Source organism: Netta rufina (genome assembly GCF_964035555.1).
Source record: "Netta rufina genome assembly, chromosome: 8".
Taxonomy (NCBI): domain Eukaryota; kingdom Metazoa; phylum Chordata; class Aves; order Anseriformes; family Anatidae; genus Netta; species Netta rufina.
Window position 1 is genome coordinate 8,172,938 of NC_140131.1, and position 15,299 is coordinate 8,188,236.

A 15,299-nucleotide genomic window follows, 5' to 3' on the forward strand; every position below is an offset into this window, starting at 1 on the left:
AGAAATGTGAACAAGCAACAGCTTTTTCATGCTTAAGTCCTCTAATCCTTCAAGGAGAGTACTCCCTACTTCCCACTGAGTAGAATGTGACCTTGGTGCATGATGTTCTACTGTACATTCAGCTTAATAAGTTACTGGTTGGCTTTCTGGTAGCAGTAAAGTTGTATACAAAGCTGGGCCTGAATAACAAAGTACATAAAATAACTTGAAGAATCTGAGAATTGAACTGATGTGCTGTCCTAAATTCTGAAGTGTTTCTCTGAGGAGAAACTACTTGGAGACATACTTTGGCAGCTAGTTCACACTTGTTCCAGGCTCTTTCCTCCTTGTTGCTATTGGTACCTCACTTAGTGAATGCTCAAAGGGTGCATTTTGTAGCCTACACACGACCTAATGCTTTTTTTTTTTCCAAAATGGAGAAACTGTCTGTTTTCTCTTTAAAAAGAAAAATGACAGATGGCAGGGGGCATTGAATTTTTAATACCCATAAAGATTAAGTTGGTGTTTTAACATCATCTGCTTGAAAACTGGCTTGTTTGTTGTTCTGTGTAATAGTGTTTCTAGTGAACTGTTATGTAGAGATTAGGATGTCTGGAATTTTGAGGAGGGTTTTTCTTGTCATGTTGTCTACCTTCCCTCTGTCATTGTGCATTAGTTGCCCATGTCTGGGAAAGAGGTTGTAATGGTGATTTTTTTCTTTAATGTGGTATGAATCATTTTTTTTTAATTTAAATTCACTATCTTTAAAGCTGACAGAGTCCTTTGTATTGATAGCAAAAAGTATTGTGTGCCGTGAGCTGCTGTTACATGCATAGTAACTTAGTCATCTGCCAAATAATCGTAATGTCTGAATGTTCTTGCTTTTTCTCATTACCAGCCCCTCTCCAGAAGAAATTTGTGATCTTGTGAAGTTGTTTTTTCTTATTAGAACAAATGCTCTCAGCTCTCCAAGGATGTAACATCTTTTTATGTGAGCATTTACTTTTGTCATCAAAAAAAAAAAAATCAAAATAAGGAAGTAAAGGGCATAGTCTAAAAAATTTGATCTTTGTGTCCATGCTGCTGAGATAACGATGGATTTAGCTCACTGTATATAGAGACTTGTATCTGGAATGACAAGCAAGGATCAGAGGTCAGTGTTTGGAAATGCATGCAAATATTGCTGTTCAGATCATAGAAATACAGAGAAAATCAGTACTACTGAAACTATAGCAGTGTTAGTATATTTGTGAGAATAGTCTTATCTCAAAGTGATTTGGAGTTTATTTCCTCAATTTTATTTTGAATTGCAAAGACAAAAAGCTTAGCATATACAAGCTATTTTTTTAACACTGATCAATCCATAGTATAAAACTTAACTCCACACCCCGACCTTTATTTCCTTTTTTTTCTCCTCTGTTTTTAAAAGGAAGTGGTATGGAGTTGGTGTCTGCCATCTTCGGAGTGCTTCCCCAGAACACTGCTGAATAGTCGCTAAGTCATTACAATACCTTTCAGTGATACAGAAATTGGGATCTTGCATAAGGTCTTGTGAACCTTTCTGAATCATTTGTAGCAGTTTCCATTCCCTTTCTGTGAGCCTGCTAGAGAGATCGCAAACCAATCCTCTTGCCTCTTCCATTGGATTTGAACCAGAAGTAAAACTAAAACAGTTCTATTGTTGGCCAAGGCAGCAAGGTTTTGAATATTTATTTTTCATATTTTATTTTTACATTTTTTATGCATGTCACCTAAGGAAATCATTTAGTGTTGCAAACTGACTGTAGACAGAGTGATGCAGCTGTGCAACTACATTTCCTATTTGATTCTACCTCCTCTGCAGAGCAATGATGCATGTGTGCTCTTTAGTTCCTGTCCATGACGTCTGCCAGCTTCAGTCAATGCAGTTAATGTTGCTTGCCCCCATAGACTGCTTGGTTGTGCATAAATAAGTATCCTATATGCTTTGTGGAAGAGCATTAGGGCTGTGTTCTCTCAATGCTGTTGTAGGAAAGGAAAAATCAACTTCAGTCCTTGTTTTCATAGTGCATGTATATCCTTATGCACCCCTAGAAGAGATGGTGTTTTTCTTAGGGACTTCCCTGCAGCAATGAAATCTGCAGCAAAATACAAAGCTGAAGTCATCTTCCTGTAACGAAAGGAAACAGTGAAGTGGATTCTGTAAGCTAATGGCAGAAGTCCTCTAATGGAGCATCTCTGCTGGCACAAGAGAAATCCTATTCACAAGAGACTACTCCAGTCAGAGCAGTATTTGACCATTTCTGTTATGTTGAGACGCAAAGCTACTTGTGTGTTTGGGATCAGTGGGTTCTTTTTCCTACCCTGGACATGGCAGGCTTTTGATTTTAGTTTTTATTATTGATTTGAAGAGTGAATATGCTCCTAGAGTGAAGTCCATCCCAATGTCTTTTTAATGTTCTCCTGGTTGTACTGCTGAAATGTGATCTTACCTCCTATAAAATTTAACAAAAATCTAAGTTCTGTTTCAAGTAAGACAGGGTAACTGTGAATCAGGTACCCTTCTGTAATATCCTTGTTGTTTTAATACCATCTTTTTGTATTATCTTTTTCCAAGTACTAGGGAAATATCAGCATGAAGTTAGATACTACTATTGAAAGACTAAATTCTACAGAAAGTCCTTGAAAATTCCAGTTATCAGAAGCTTTGGCTTCAAAGATCTTGAGATGTCACTCGAGGATCTTGGCTACTGTTACTAGTTCTGTTGCGTAGCAAAATCCAGACCACAGGTAGTTCACCTAATATTTTAGAAAGTGGAATGCATCCAAAGACAGAGTTAACATTTGTGAGAATGCACGTTTAAGTTCTGAGAACTTCCAGCTATAAAGTGGAACATAAAAAAAAAAAAAATCAGCCTTTTCAGAAAAAGGCTTGCTCTAGGGAGAAACTGCAACTAGGTTTCCTATCCTTTTTTAGCTATTTAAATCTAGTTATTTTGGAAATTTTGGAATTTCATGTGGTCGTAAGATTTTTTGAATCTTCTGTTTTTATCATTCTCACCTCTTGAGGAAGTTTACTTTTTTGCCTTCTCTAAGCTGATCTCTGGAAGCAGCACTTGAAGATCAGTTACTTCGTGTCATGTTCTGCAGTAGTGCATAAGCCTCATTTTGTATTTTTGACCAGCTTCTCTACTATTTGTCATCTTCATTGGTTGATTTTGCAGCAGCAGTAGGTAAATTTGAAAGTGATTGCTGTCAAAGCCTTTTTGTGTATAAATGAATAAATTTAGAGAAGATAGCATAATCTGAAAGCTTCCAAAGAGTACAAGAAAGTGCTGACCAGTTCTGACATGCCAAATGTTTAGTACAAGAATGACTTGAACATCTGTTGAGGAACTACTCAGATATTGGGCCTTCCTTGAAATCTCAGAAGCTTTCTACCCCTTGGGATTCATGATATATGTGAGGATGATTTATTCTGCCTTAGTTTTAAGGGCTAGGTATAAAATTTAGGGGGAGAAAAGAAAGCATTTGTGAATTTTGAAACTCTTCGCTGCAAATGTCCGTAGTGCTTTAAGACCTACCAGTAAACAGGGCTTTTGAATATAAGAGAAACTACTTAAAAAGGATGAGATATCCTTACTTTTTTTTTTAAGTTTCTTACTGAAGATGAAGAGTAAATAGGCACAGCCAGACTGTCAGCTACTGCTTCCAAATTTTTAAGCTGTTGTTCTTTGATTTGAGGCCTTGGCTGTACGTAACTGTTTCTGCTTCATAGTAAGTATCCTGGCATTGTGGAAGCAGCATGCTTGCTCACTTATTGTGAGCATGTAAGGATTTTCATGTTGTTACACTTTCATTACAATTCACAGAACAGTATGTACCAATATAGTTTATACAACACTTTGTCAGCATAGTTGCGTTTACACTGGGGTTTACAGCCATCAGAAATTTTCAGAGAAGGCAAAACGAAAGTGCAACCTCTGTCAAGTAGACCAGTAAAACTCATTAAGCGTAGCTCAGCCTTTCTATTGTGCTTCTGTTCCAGACCACTGTATACTGAGAACCATGTTCATTTTACAGATTACTACTTCATGTCCTTTTAAGTGAAATAAATTCTTTACTTACTCTGCATGCTGTATAAACACCTACTTGGATATAAAATCTATGACTTTTTTTTTCCATTTCAGAGTTAATTACGTTAGAGTTTCCTGAAAATTTCTCTTGTTCTATGCATAAGTTCTTGTAGGTTGTTTTATTTTGTAGTTGTTGGCTTTTTTGTTGGCTTAAGAGTTATTTCTTTCTCTCCCTTCCCCTTGCCCCCAATTACAGTGGCGTCCTCTCCAATTGTGAAGCTGGTACTACAGTACTTCATTGATTTCTGTCCTCTGCTAGTTTGTCCTTGTATGTGGTTTTGCTCAGCGTGAAGTCTGTGTCTTTGAAGCTGATGAATTCTTCATGGAGGCCACATGCACAGAGTTGTTCACAAGGCTAGGAGGTGTGATGGTGGGGGAAGGGGTCACGATAGGCATTGCAAATATTCTGCAGCAGGCTTTTGCATTAATTCTACTGATATGAAATGTATTAGTATCTCCTGCTGAAATGTGATATTAACATTTTCACTATGGGCAAGTGAATGATTGGATTGTCTGACATTTGAAAATTCCTATTTATTACTGCTCTCAAGTATGCAAGCTGCTGTTTAACTAGAGTATATGGTTGGATATATCCTGTTTGTATTCGTAATGGAGTATTTCATCCTAATGGATAAAATTATATGCAAAAATAGCTTTGATCTTTAGCACAAGATCTAGACTCTGTGCTTGGCTGCTTTTTTTTTTCTATCAAGGTAGATGTTGTCTGCATGACCTTAAAAAAAAAAAAAAATCCTTATCTCATAAAGAAAATAAATTCTTTTAGTCACATTACAAGGGAAAATGGTTCTGTTTCCTTGATCGTACTCGACACAACATCTTTGAAATTAATCTTGAGAAGTTCTCTGATTGATCTGGCTTTTTCTAGGTCACTGAGCTATATTTCCAAAGTGTTTATACAATCTATTGGAATCAATAAACAATTTAAACTGATGTAACTGCAGAATGTTTGCAAGTCCCAGGGAAAATTGAAAGTATGACAAAGAATACAGCTGTAGAAGTTTATTTCGTTTATCAGGACAAACAGTCATTGAAATGAAATGACTTGCCTTTCAACATCGCAATACAATACTGACACCTTAATCACATAAATAAATAGCTAGTCATTTTAAAAACACATTATTGGTCATTTTAGGCAAATGGAATCCCTTTATTTATAGTTTAGGAAGCTGTGCTTTAAAGCCTCTCTTATAAAACGTTTCCAATGGGGGAGTTAGCATATCATAAAAAGGTTTCACTTCAGATTATGGGTGTTGCATTTCAAGGCAGGATTTCATGTTAGTGTGCAGTTTGGTGGATGTAAATATTAACATTATGACTTTAAATGTGACGAAGACTTAATAGTTATTACTAAAATTAGACAATGACAATACTAGCAAAACTAATTAAAAATAAGCTGATACTGTTTTTAATCATACTTAAGGTCTAGTTTTTTTTGTAAATTAAATTTGGGATGTGTGTGAGTGGCTAACATTTCTTATACCACAGCGCACACTAGTGGATTGATCAATAAAATCACCTGGAGAAAGAAATCTAATAGTTCTTGATTTAAGTACTTAAATTTCCTTCTTGCAGACATGGTCAGATATTGTCTAAATTAATACAATCGCAAGCTTGGGCTTTCGTTTTTTCAAAAGTAAATACATGTGTCTCCAAGGATATTTGTAAATTTAAGATTAATATCAATGATCTGAAATCTTACATAGGAATTTCATAAAATTTATTTCCCCACGGCAATCTATTCCAACTTCTCAGCTCCAGCAACTTGAATGTTGGAAGAACAGCAGCTGCTGTATAAATAAGAGGGAAATGCCATAACTTCTGGAGTTATAGAGTCTAGCTTTTATTTGTTAAATGGGAAATGAGTTCCTATTACTGCACCTAGAATGCAGATTTTTAAACATGCATTTCAGAATTCCCTTCGTGTTAGTGTTTGTAAGGGCCCATAGGACATCTTAAGATGTTTTTTGGAGTTTCTTGATTCCTGCCTGATACGATTTATTTAAGTAGTGTGTTTTAGCAGGCGTGCAGGGTTTGGTTTTCTTTTATTTTTCAAAAACTGCCAGTGATACAGCACTTGCCTTGTAATGCTGTACATCAAACTGTATTTGACTGTGTTAAGGAAATATATATTCCTGCCTGTTAAGTGGTTTAGGCCTCTATTTCTTTAAAGACAGTGCTTTTCTCTCTTAACAGAAATTTACAAACCGCTTTCCTTTCTTTTCGGAAAAATTATGAGATCTTTTAATGCAACAGATCGTTACATTCTAGTATGCAAAAGAATTGAACAATATGGATTTGCCATACGTGCTGTTGGGTTTTAAATTAATTGTAAATGTTCAGGATTCTAATATGAATGTTCATCTGTGGGTCATTACAGGCAAGGATTTTCACAAAGCTGGTTATAACAGCAATGTTAAATGTCATCAGAAGTATGGAAAATACATCCCCCTATAGATTGTATGATTCATTCTTCCAATATTCTGCCATTTATTGGCATCCTTTATTGGAGAAAAACAGAAGCATTCAGAAATGGATGATTTGATTTAAGGAAACTCATAAATGGGCTGAAAATATTGGGGGTGTTTAGAGAGATTTTGGAAAGGTAAGCAATAATAAATGAGTGTGTAAGTTAACTAGGTACAAGAAAATAGAAGAAGCTTATGTGAAAGCAGAGAATTAGTCACTTTCAGGGCACATTTTTAATCTCTGATAACAGAAAGAATCATCCAAAAGGTTTTAAGGTGTTCCCAGCCCTGTCTGCATTACTCAAGTCAGCCTGGCACTTCCCATTTTCAAGATCCTGTTTCCATTACTTTTCATGTTGCCAAGTAACATGTTTTGGACTAAGACTTTCAATGTATATTTGGTTTGTCCTTTTTGGAAGGAACTGTACTGTTTCTTAGTAGTAATGAGATTTTCTGGAAGTTAGATAAGGTAAACCAAGCTTGATATGACCAGGCTGAGATCTTCAGAGGGAAGAGGGTCAGGGAGTGTGATAAACTTGGAGAGTAAAGATCAAAAGGCATTTCCAGTCCCACAAACCCCTCCAGAGCCCCATGTAGAATCAAGGTCCAGAGTCATGATGTTTCTCTGCTGCACTGAATTTGTGAAGCCAACTATTAAAGACTGTCCACATTTCTTGTGCTCGTAATCCACCCAGAGTATGGCCACCAGTCTTGCTGCTGGGTGTTTTTCCATTGGATCAAATTACACAATCTGGGGCTGATCTACAGCTGGCTGCTTGGCTAGTGACCCATATATATCTTAGCATGAGTTTTAATAAAAAACATATCATGACTTTTTATTTTCTTCATGCAAATCAACTTCTTGGATGTTAGGAAACATTGAAGTGAAGATGCACATTCTTGATTTAGTGCCTTGTTTCTGTTCACTCGGATGAAAAGTTTACTTACTCAATCTCACGCTCCCTTTTCTCCAGTGAATCTATTTTAGATGTTGATCTCATCTCTGTATTTGTTGGTTGGTTTGTTTTGATAATACATGTTTGAGTGTACTAAAGTCTGGAGATTGGCGTGTAAATTATCCTATTCTTAAAATCTTGTGTGCCTCCCTTATCAGTAGTTATTCTAAGACTATTAGGTAATTTCTGCCAGCTTCTGAACTTGCTGAGAAGATTGAAGGCTTCTTTGTATAAACTGGGGGGGGAAGTGCTGCAAAATATAAAAGAATAAAGAATAAAATCTCAGAGTATTGGGTTTTAAATCACCCATATCAAGGAAACTACCTGTTTTTTAATGTAAACTTCACAACTTTCCATCATGTGGAATAAAGATTGTGAATTTGCTGTTTTTGAACTCCATAGGCTTTCCTGTTTGCACACATTGGGGTTATCTTCCTGTTGATTTATTTCAGTGAAAAGAATTTCATGTGTGTAATACTTCCTTTAAAAAGCGAAAAATGAAGCCTGATCACTGGGAATAGAATAACTGTATAGCTTTTCTGTTCTGTAGGGACAATACAGGCATTACAGAAATATTACTCAAGTTACAAAATCATCAACATTTTCTGTGCTTTGTATCTTATACTGGAATTGTGGATGCATGTTGTTTATGCAGTACTTCAAAATGTTTCTTTACTTGTACCCCAGAGGACAAAAAGAATCAAATCCAGACATTGTATATGTTCCAAATAGACAGAAGTAATGCATGCTTCATAATTTAAAAAAAAAAAAATCAGAGTGAAAAGCAAGTTGGAGCTTTTCAACAAGGAAATATTTCTTTGTTTTTCCTCTTCCTCTTGCAGATTTAACTCTCATTGTCCTCCACCAGCAAATGGAGATGAGATCCATAAAAGAGTGAAAAATATCTTAAGGACACACTGTGCTAGACAGCGCCTAGTATTTGTAAGTTTGACTCAAACTAAATACTTTCTTTTCTCCAAGATGGTTGAGGAAGACGATTGTGCTTACAGTCTTGGATCTGTTATGATGTCTTTTCAGGCAAACTTCATTGTAGAAATGGGAATTCAGTACATAAGCTGAACTTTTTCATGCTGGTTTCAGTGGCCTCCTCATGTGGACCCTTTAGAGAAAGGTGGCCTCCTCATAGGGTATAGAGGACAATTAAATTTTCTTTTTATCTGGTTCCCCTGCTTTCAGTTTAACCAAAAAATATGTTGGAGCTCTATTAAAGTACATGAAGGGCTTAACATGTTGTGCAGCTGCACATCAACAGCTGCTTGTGTCCAGCTGTCTGTAGAGCTAATATTATGCTTCAAATGCGTGCTTTTTTTCCCTCCTAATTATGTGGCTTTCGATGAAATCTAATGAGGCCATGCCTGGGACCAGAATATTTTTGTCCTTGAGGCTGATGGAATTTTGAAGTGTAATTTTAGTCAGATAGCAGTTTTTGCTACTGTGATTTTGAGAAACTCAGTTGTGGTACAGTATCTCCCTGAGCAAAGCGTTGTACAAGTTGAATGACAGGATTGTCCATCTGCAGAGAACTTAAGGTCTTAAGTGTGAGAGGGGGTAAAGGAAAGGTAAGGTAAAAGGATATAAGGATGTGAGTAGGTAAGATTAAGATAAGGAGCTCTGATGAAATTATTTTTGTCTGACAATCTACCACACCGATGTTATTGATCGGTTCAAAGAGAGATGAGTTACTCAAAGTGGGGAAAGATCGTTTGCTTCAGTTTCTCCTTGTAGAAAAAGGAATGTTGACAGAAATCTGCCTTCAAAGGTTGCTGCAGTTTTAAGTCAGTATCGTCCCCAGCTGTCCATCTTACCCCTCTGCCAGAGTTTACTACATCAGTGGGAAGTGTGATGAAGAGTGTGAGAGCCTTGCCCACCTCAAAGTTCAATGCAGAAAAAGTAGATGTAACACTAATTTGATGTTTGAACTGTACTGGCTGGGAGGCAATGACTTCAGAGACTACAGTAAACTCCTGGCAGATGTCTGGGGCAGTAAAAGAAGGTTGTTTTCTTAGTCTGTTGCAGCATGATATACCAAAGAACCTTGGCTCTGAATTCCCTGTTTACTTAGTTTAAAATCAGGTCTACTTCCATTGAGGCCCAAAATCCAGGCTGCATTGTTATGCAGTGGATGGATGAGGTAAATGGGTCATCTTGAAAGTGAGGGAGTAGCAAAGGAAGTGCACACAATGGGGTGAGTAGATTTTTGGCTCTGGTTTGGATCCTCTTCCAAACTTTGGGAGTTTACAAAGTATCTCTTACTCTTTTCTATTCCAAAGAACATAATGCTAAACAACCTTTCCCAGAAGCATCCATCTGTGTTTTCCAAAATTTAGTTTCCATAGTGCTCTGTAAAAATAGTGTGACTGGAGCTCTGCTGCAGATTCCTTAGGGTGTCCACTGTAGCTTTCCACTGTGACATTCTGACAGTATCATAATGTTTCCATCGTTCTTTGCTTTCCAGAACATAATTTGCCTCAGGCAAATTCTGCAGTTTTATTTACCACTGTACCCCATTTCCTCTACTCGGTGCTTTATAGTCTGTGACTGTCGAAGGAAGAGTTTTCCTGTTTACAAACACACACATTACCTTTGTATTTCACCACAATAAATTGTTAGCTTTTTTCACACCCATGCTCCTGCTATGCAGCTTATTCTGCATCTGATTGCCATCTACCACTGTCTTTACTGTCTTTTCTTCAAGTTTTGTGTTACCAACAAGTTTAATTATTTTAATTGCATGCTCTTTTTCCAATTATTTGTGATGTAGTGTGAAAGATGATTTTGTTTACTGATCTTTGCAGCTATTAGCTTCTGCTAAAAGCATCACTTAATACCATCTCTTAAGTAGTGTCTTCTCCGTCCACATTAGCTTGAGTGTGGTTGAGTGTGGATGGAATTTCTACCATCCTGTCTCAGGTGGGCAACTGGCTTGCTTCAAATGAAGTGTTTCGTTTCGTGCTTACTTAAGAGGCCAAATATGGGTTTATTAATATCTAGATAGTATTTCGAAGGTCAGATTGCTTCTTAGCAACTGTTAAGAATGCCGCTGAAGGATCCTTTGGTATATTTTTTAAACTTATTTTTAATGTTGGGTAAGCATGTTCTTAGCCCTGTGTATGGCATGGATGTATTTGGATAGATAGAAACGCTTCTACTTGGTAAAATCCATGATATGGATAACAGTAGCTCATTACAAAAGTTGTTAATTGATTAGGGTTCTTTTTTGGTTCTCTTTTCCCCCTCTTCTGTTGCTCACTGCTTTCCTTTTGTTTCTTGTAGGTTTCATAGTATTTAACCCACGTGTTTGGGGGGATTATTGAAGCTTATGCTGTCTGCATGGTTCTTTAGATCTACAATGTCTAGAAATTCTTTCCAGTTTATTACCTGAAAAATATTAGCTGAGTTGTGCTGAACTTAATTAAAAGTGTTCATAAATGGCATTTGGCTCATTACACTTTGTCCCTTTCTCCCCCATGAAATGTAAGCACTTTAATAGTTTTCTAAGTGGAAAGAATGTATTTTTGAAATGAGATCATTGTAATCAGAAACCAAGGTAATGAGAATTTGATTTTCTGGTGTGCTTTTTTTTTTTTTTTTTTTTAGAATGAAAGTAACTCATCAAAAGGAGACATGACTAAGACAAGAGACTCTTCTCATAAAGCACACTTATCCATGAGTGAACTGCAGAGCAGGTATGGAGTTTCTCTCTGACCAGGAGAGAACAGTCATACTCACGATATTGCCCTTTAAATTTAGCTAAAAATTTCTCTTCCTATTTTGAGCTGTTATATTGCACTGGGAAAAGGCTTCCGTAGGAGTTAGTCCTAGCAAGCTTTTTCACCTAAAAGCAAAATACAGTTAATTATCATCATACCTTTCATGGTGTTTGGAACTGTCAGTATAGTCTTCATAAAATTCTGATTTTAGCACTGGGCTTGGTCATAAAAATGATCCATGGGCAGTAGTTGTTGGATTTTATAAGCCAGAGCGTACACGTAACTTTAAAAATATCTATTTGGTGATCTTTCATTAAAATTATGGGAATGCAAAAATAAATTGAAACTTACTTAGTAATAAGGCTTTTGGGTGTGTTTTTTTCCAAAACACATGCTGTAAAAGAGAAGCATCTTAAAAAAAAAAAAAAATGCAAATACATAAATGGTCTAGTGATTCGGTGTTTTGTATTTCAGAAGACATTTTGAAAACCTTGTTTATACGGGTTAATTATAGTGTGTGCTCCTCACATATCTAGGTTTTTATTTTAATATTTACTTAAGACACAGAATATTTTGGTATTTGACTTCTGTAGAAGTTATCAGTCCTGATGTTCTCTATGTATGTGCACAGTATTTTGTAGAACATTTGGGATACTTGTTCGAAGAAAGATACGAAGCAATGCAAAGCATTTAGGGTTGTATGGATTCTCCATTTTTCTTTATATTAAGACAAAATCCTAGAAATGTGGTGCTAAATTAGAGATTGTTTGACATTTAAAAAAATTATTTTAATAATTAAAGTGATACAGTATTTTATAACATAGGCTTCCCAAATCACCACTGTATACCAACAAAAAGAGGGTTAGTTCATTATGCATAGCATAGTAAACTTCTGCTTGAGATTAGTAAACTCCAAAGAGTTCATCTATTTATTGGCTTTTTTTAATTCCTGTAAGTTGTGGTCACTGCTGTTCAAGGGATCTAGGAAGTCTTAGATTTTTACAGAAAGTGAAGTTGTTAGTTTTTCTGTTCCTGTGCTTGGTCCTGTATTCTGCATGTAGCCTTTTTGCTACCTTATCCTTTGTCCTGACAGCTGCTGCAATTAAATTGTGTAGGAGATGTTTCTGAGAGAGAAAGTGCAAGTTTTTGTTTTGAGGCAGCTTTGGGAGTTTGAGATTGATGCTGAGACTGCAGACTATGAAAAAAGAAGAAACAAATCCTAATACTAGAGAATCAAGAAGTGATGGGGATATAAAATGTGGCACTCAGCTTGGGAAAGGACCGGTCCTTGGGTTTAGAGGCCAGCAGCACTAATCCCATTCACTGAAGGGTGAGAAATAAAAAGACTCGAGGACAGTCTGATTGCCAAGTGTTTGCCACAGTGCTCATAAACAGGATACAAGGACAGAGAAAGAGTTCATAGAAGGACATGGTACTGTCGACCAAATGTTGGCAGTAAAGCAGATGATTGAAAACCACTGGGAGCAAGGAAAAGGTCCATGTTTTGTGAAATATTTAGTATATGATTCACTCAGAAAAGAACTTCTGGGACTCTTAAAGGAGATGTATGACGGAACAAAAGCATATGACAGGTATTTCAGAGCAGGGAGTTGCGTGCAGAAATCCTGCTGTTAATATGATTTGTGAGTGTAATTCCCAGATTGCTTAGCTCAGGTTGTCAGTTGGTTTCCAGCTGAGATAGGAGAGGGACTCTTCTCTAGGTTGGTTGTATCTATGTCCACACTAGCGCTAAACATCTCATGTGCAAGGTCTGGCTAATGGGAAATGCATGCACACACACACTTAATTCTTTTTTCAGAAACAGCATTAGGAATTTGTGAAAGTTGCTATTGTTCTTTGAGACTTTTTTACTGTAGTAAAAAGTTGGGTTTTGAGTGTCTCTATGTAGATTCTGCCTTTAGTAGGAAATGAAAGTACAAGGCTCAATACAGGAAATGGATTCTAAGAAGAATGATGCAAAGCTGCTTATTGTGTAGTTGCAAGTGCTGCTCCCAGTGCCAGGCTTATTTGTCAGACTGAAAATTCTTAGTCAGAACTGAGGTAACACAAACTGCCAAAAGGAGGAGGTAAAAGTTCAACTGTTGATGGGTCTCCAGAGTATTGACTTGTCTACATTTAACACAGGCCTATATAACTTTTCTATTGATTTTGCTGTTTGGTAGGTTGGTTTCATTGTGTCCAAGCTGTAGAGCACAGATCACCCTCTCCAGGATGATAAGCAGGTTTAAATTTTCCTTGTGCTGTTGACTGACTTAAAATGTCGGGGCTTTATTTTTATTTTTTTGAAAAGCATGAAGGTGACCTTTCTTCCTCTTTAATATTGGAGTCACTTAGAGATTTTGTTGTTTTATGGGGTATAGATTGATACCACCATAATACTACTTTTGTTTTCTATAGGAGAGAGAGAATCTTGGAAATGTGAGTTTAAAAAAACGATGATGCTGATTTTCCTTTTCTTACCTCACCATTTTCCCTTCTTAAAATGAAAACCTTATGTTTTAATGGAGCTAGCTGCAAGTATATTTGTGTGTCCTTTGACACAAGCATTCCTTCTTGTCATGCATGTTTATTGATATGAACTTGAGGACAAAGTTTTGAGGATTGGTTTGACCATAGTAGATTAATAAATGATAAGTTTTACATTTTGTTATATACATCTCTGTGAAATGTATTTCATTTCCTAAGGGAAGATGGTCACCACAAGCTTCATATTTTTGGTTTCTTTTTGTAGACTGAGAGCCTTTGTGAAAGGCTGAAGATAACTCAGTTCTAATCTTTAAGTGTCATAGGTGCCTAAATCTCCAAGCAGATGTGAAAAATGTCACTTTAGTAGTCATTTTCTGCTGATGATTTTTCATCTGTTTCATACTTTATTACAGTAAAATAACTCCTTTCGTTATATAACACAATCTCTTTCTTTGAAAGTCTCAAGAGAAGCAAACAATCATGAAGTTTAGCTATACACACTTCAGATTTGGCAGTGTTTTGCAATGATTTTCAGAGAATAAATTTCACTTTATAGATAAAGGAAATAATATCTCAAAGCAACTAAACTATGAGACTGTGTTTGGTATTAAAACAGTGACACATAAGATGGGGTGGGGAAGGAACACCCGATTGCCATTATATCATAATGTGTTTCATAGAATACTTAATCCAAGATGCTTCCGATAGACCACTTTACAGCTGCAACCACAGTAATTTAATATACCTCTGATAGATTGTCTTCATATTGAAATAGCTGCTTGTGGTTACATTTTGACCTTCAAAGGACACAGCAATCCTACTGTGTTGCTCTTGCATAGGCTCAGTGCCTAGTCACACTGCCTGTCAAAATACAGCAAAATGACTGCATGCTCTTTTAGAAGTAATTCTCTTTTTATTTGGGAGGTATTGCCAAGTCCACAAGGATAGGTGGGGGAGAATTTGTGTGAATGAATAACGTAAGGTGGGTTTCCATTTCTTAGATGTAGCTGCAGTGCAGTTTTTATTTCTGTCTTTGAAAGGTAATCTGTGGTTAGCAGCTTTACATTTGGATTTCTGCTTCTGCATTTGGATTTGTACGTCTGTTTCCTCTTATCTTGATTTGATCGTTATTTTATATCTTCTTTGTGTTGACAGTTCACCAGTGCAGCGGAACACCACTGTTCCATTGGATAATGGTGAATACTGGTCCAGTCGTGCAGCTGTATACAAAGGGAAGTCTCACAGAGCAATCTTTGAAGACAGTCTCGAGAAAATATACAGAAACATGTACCGAAAAGCTTCTGGCATTGTTTCAGACCAAAAACCACACTCCTGATAGCAATCTAGCTGGAAATGCACAGTACACAATGTTGATATTTCTTACGAAAACAATTTTTATGTGACAAATATTTGTACTCTATTTTTAAGGTATAATTATGTCTGGGCAGGCTTTTGGAGAAATGGGGTTTTGGCCTGGGTTGCCACTTGAATGCTATTAGCAGAACCATATGCACCCCACTACCCCCTGCATCATTATCAGGAGCA

The 15,299-nt window shown here is 36.6% G+C and overlaps 1 protein-coding gene across 1 annotated transcript in view; it reads left to right on the plus strand.

Moving 5' to 3' along the window:
• Nucleotides 1-15,090, plus strand: part of SPATA6 (spermatogenesis associated 6) — a gene marked incomplete at its 3' end in the record, with an annotated part of 36,670 nt that extends 21,580 nt beyond the window's left edge. The window contains 3 exon segments of the mRNA XM_084290751.1: nt 8,379-8,478; nt 11,155-11,243; nt 14,910-15,090. Coding sequence (XP_084146877.1) covers nt 8,379-8,478; nt 11,155-11,243; nt 14,910-15,090 — 370 coding nt within the window.
• Between the last annotated feature and the right edge of the window lie 209 nt (nt 15,091-15,299).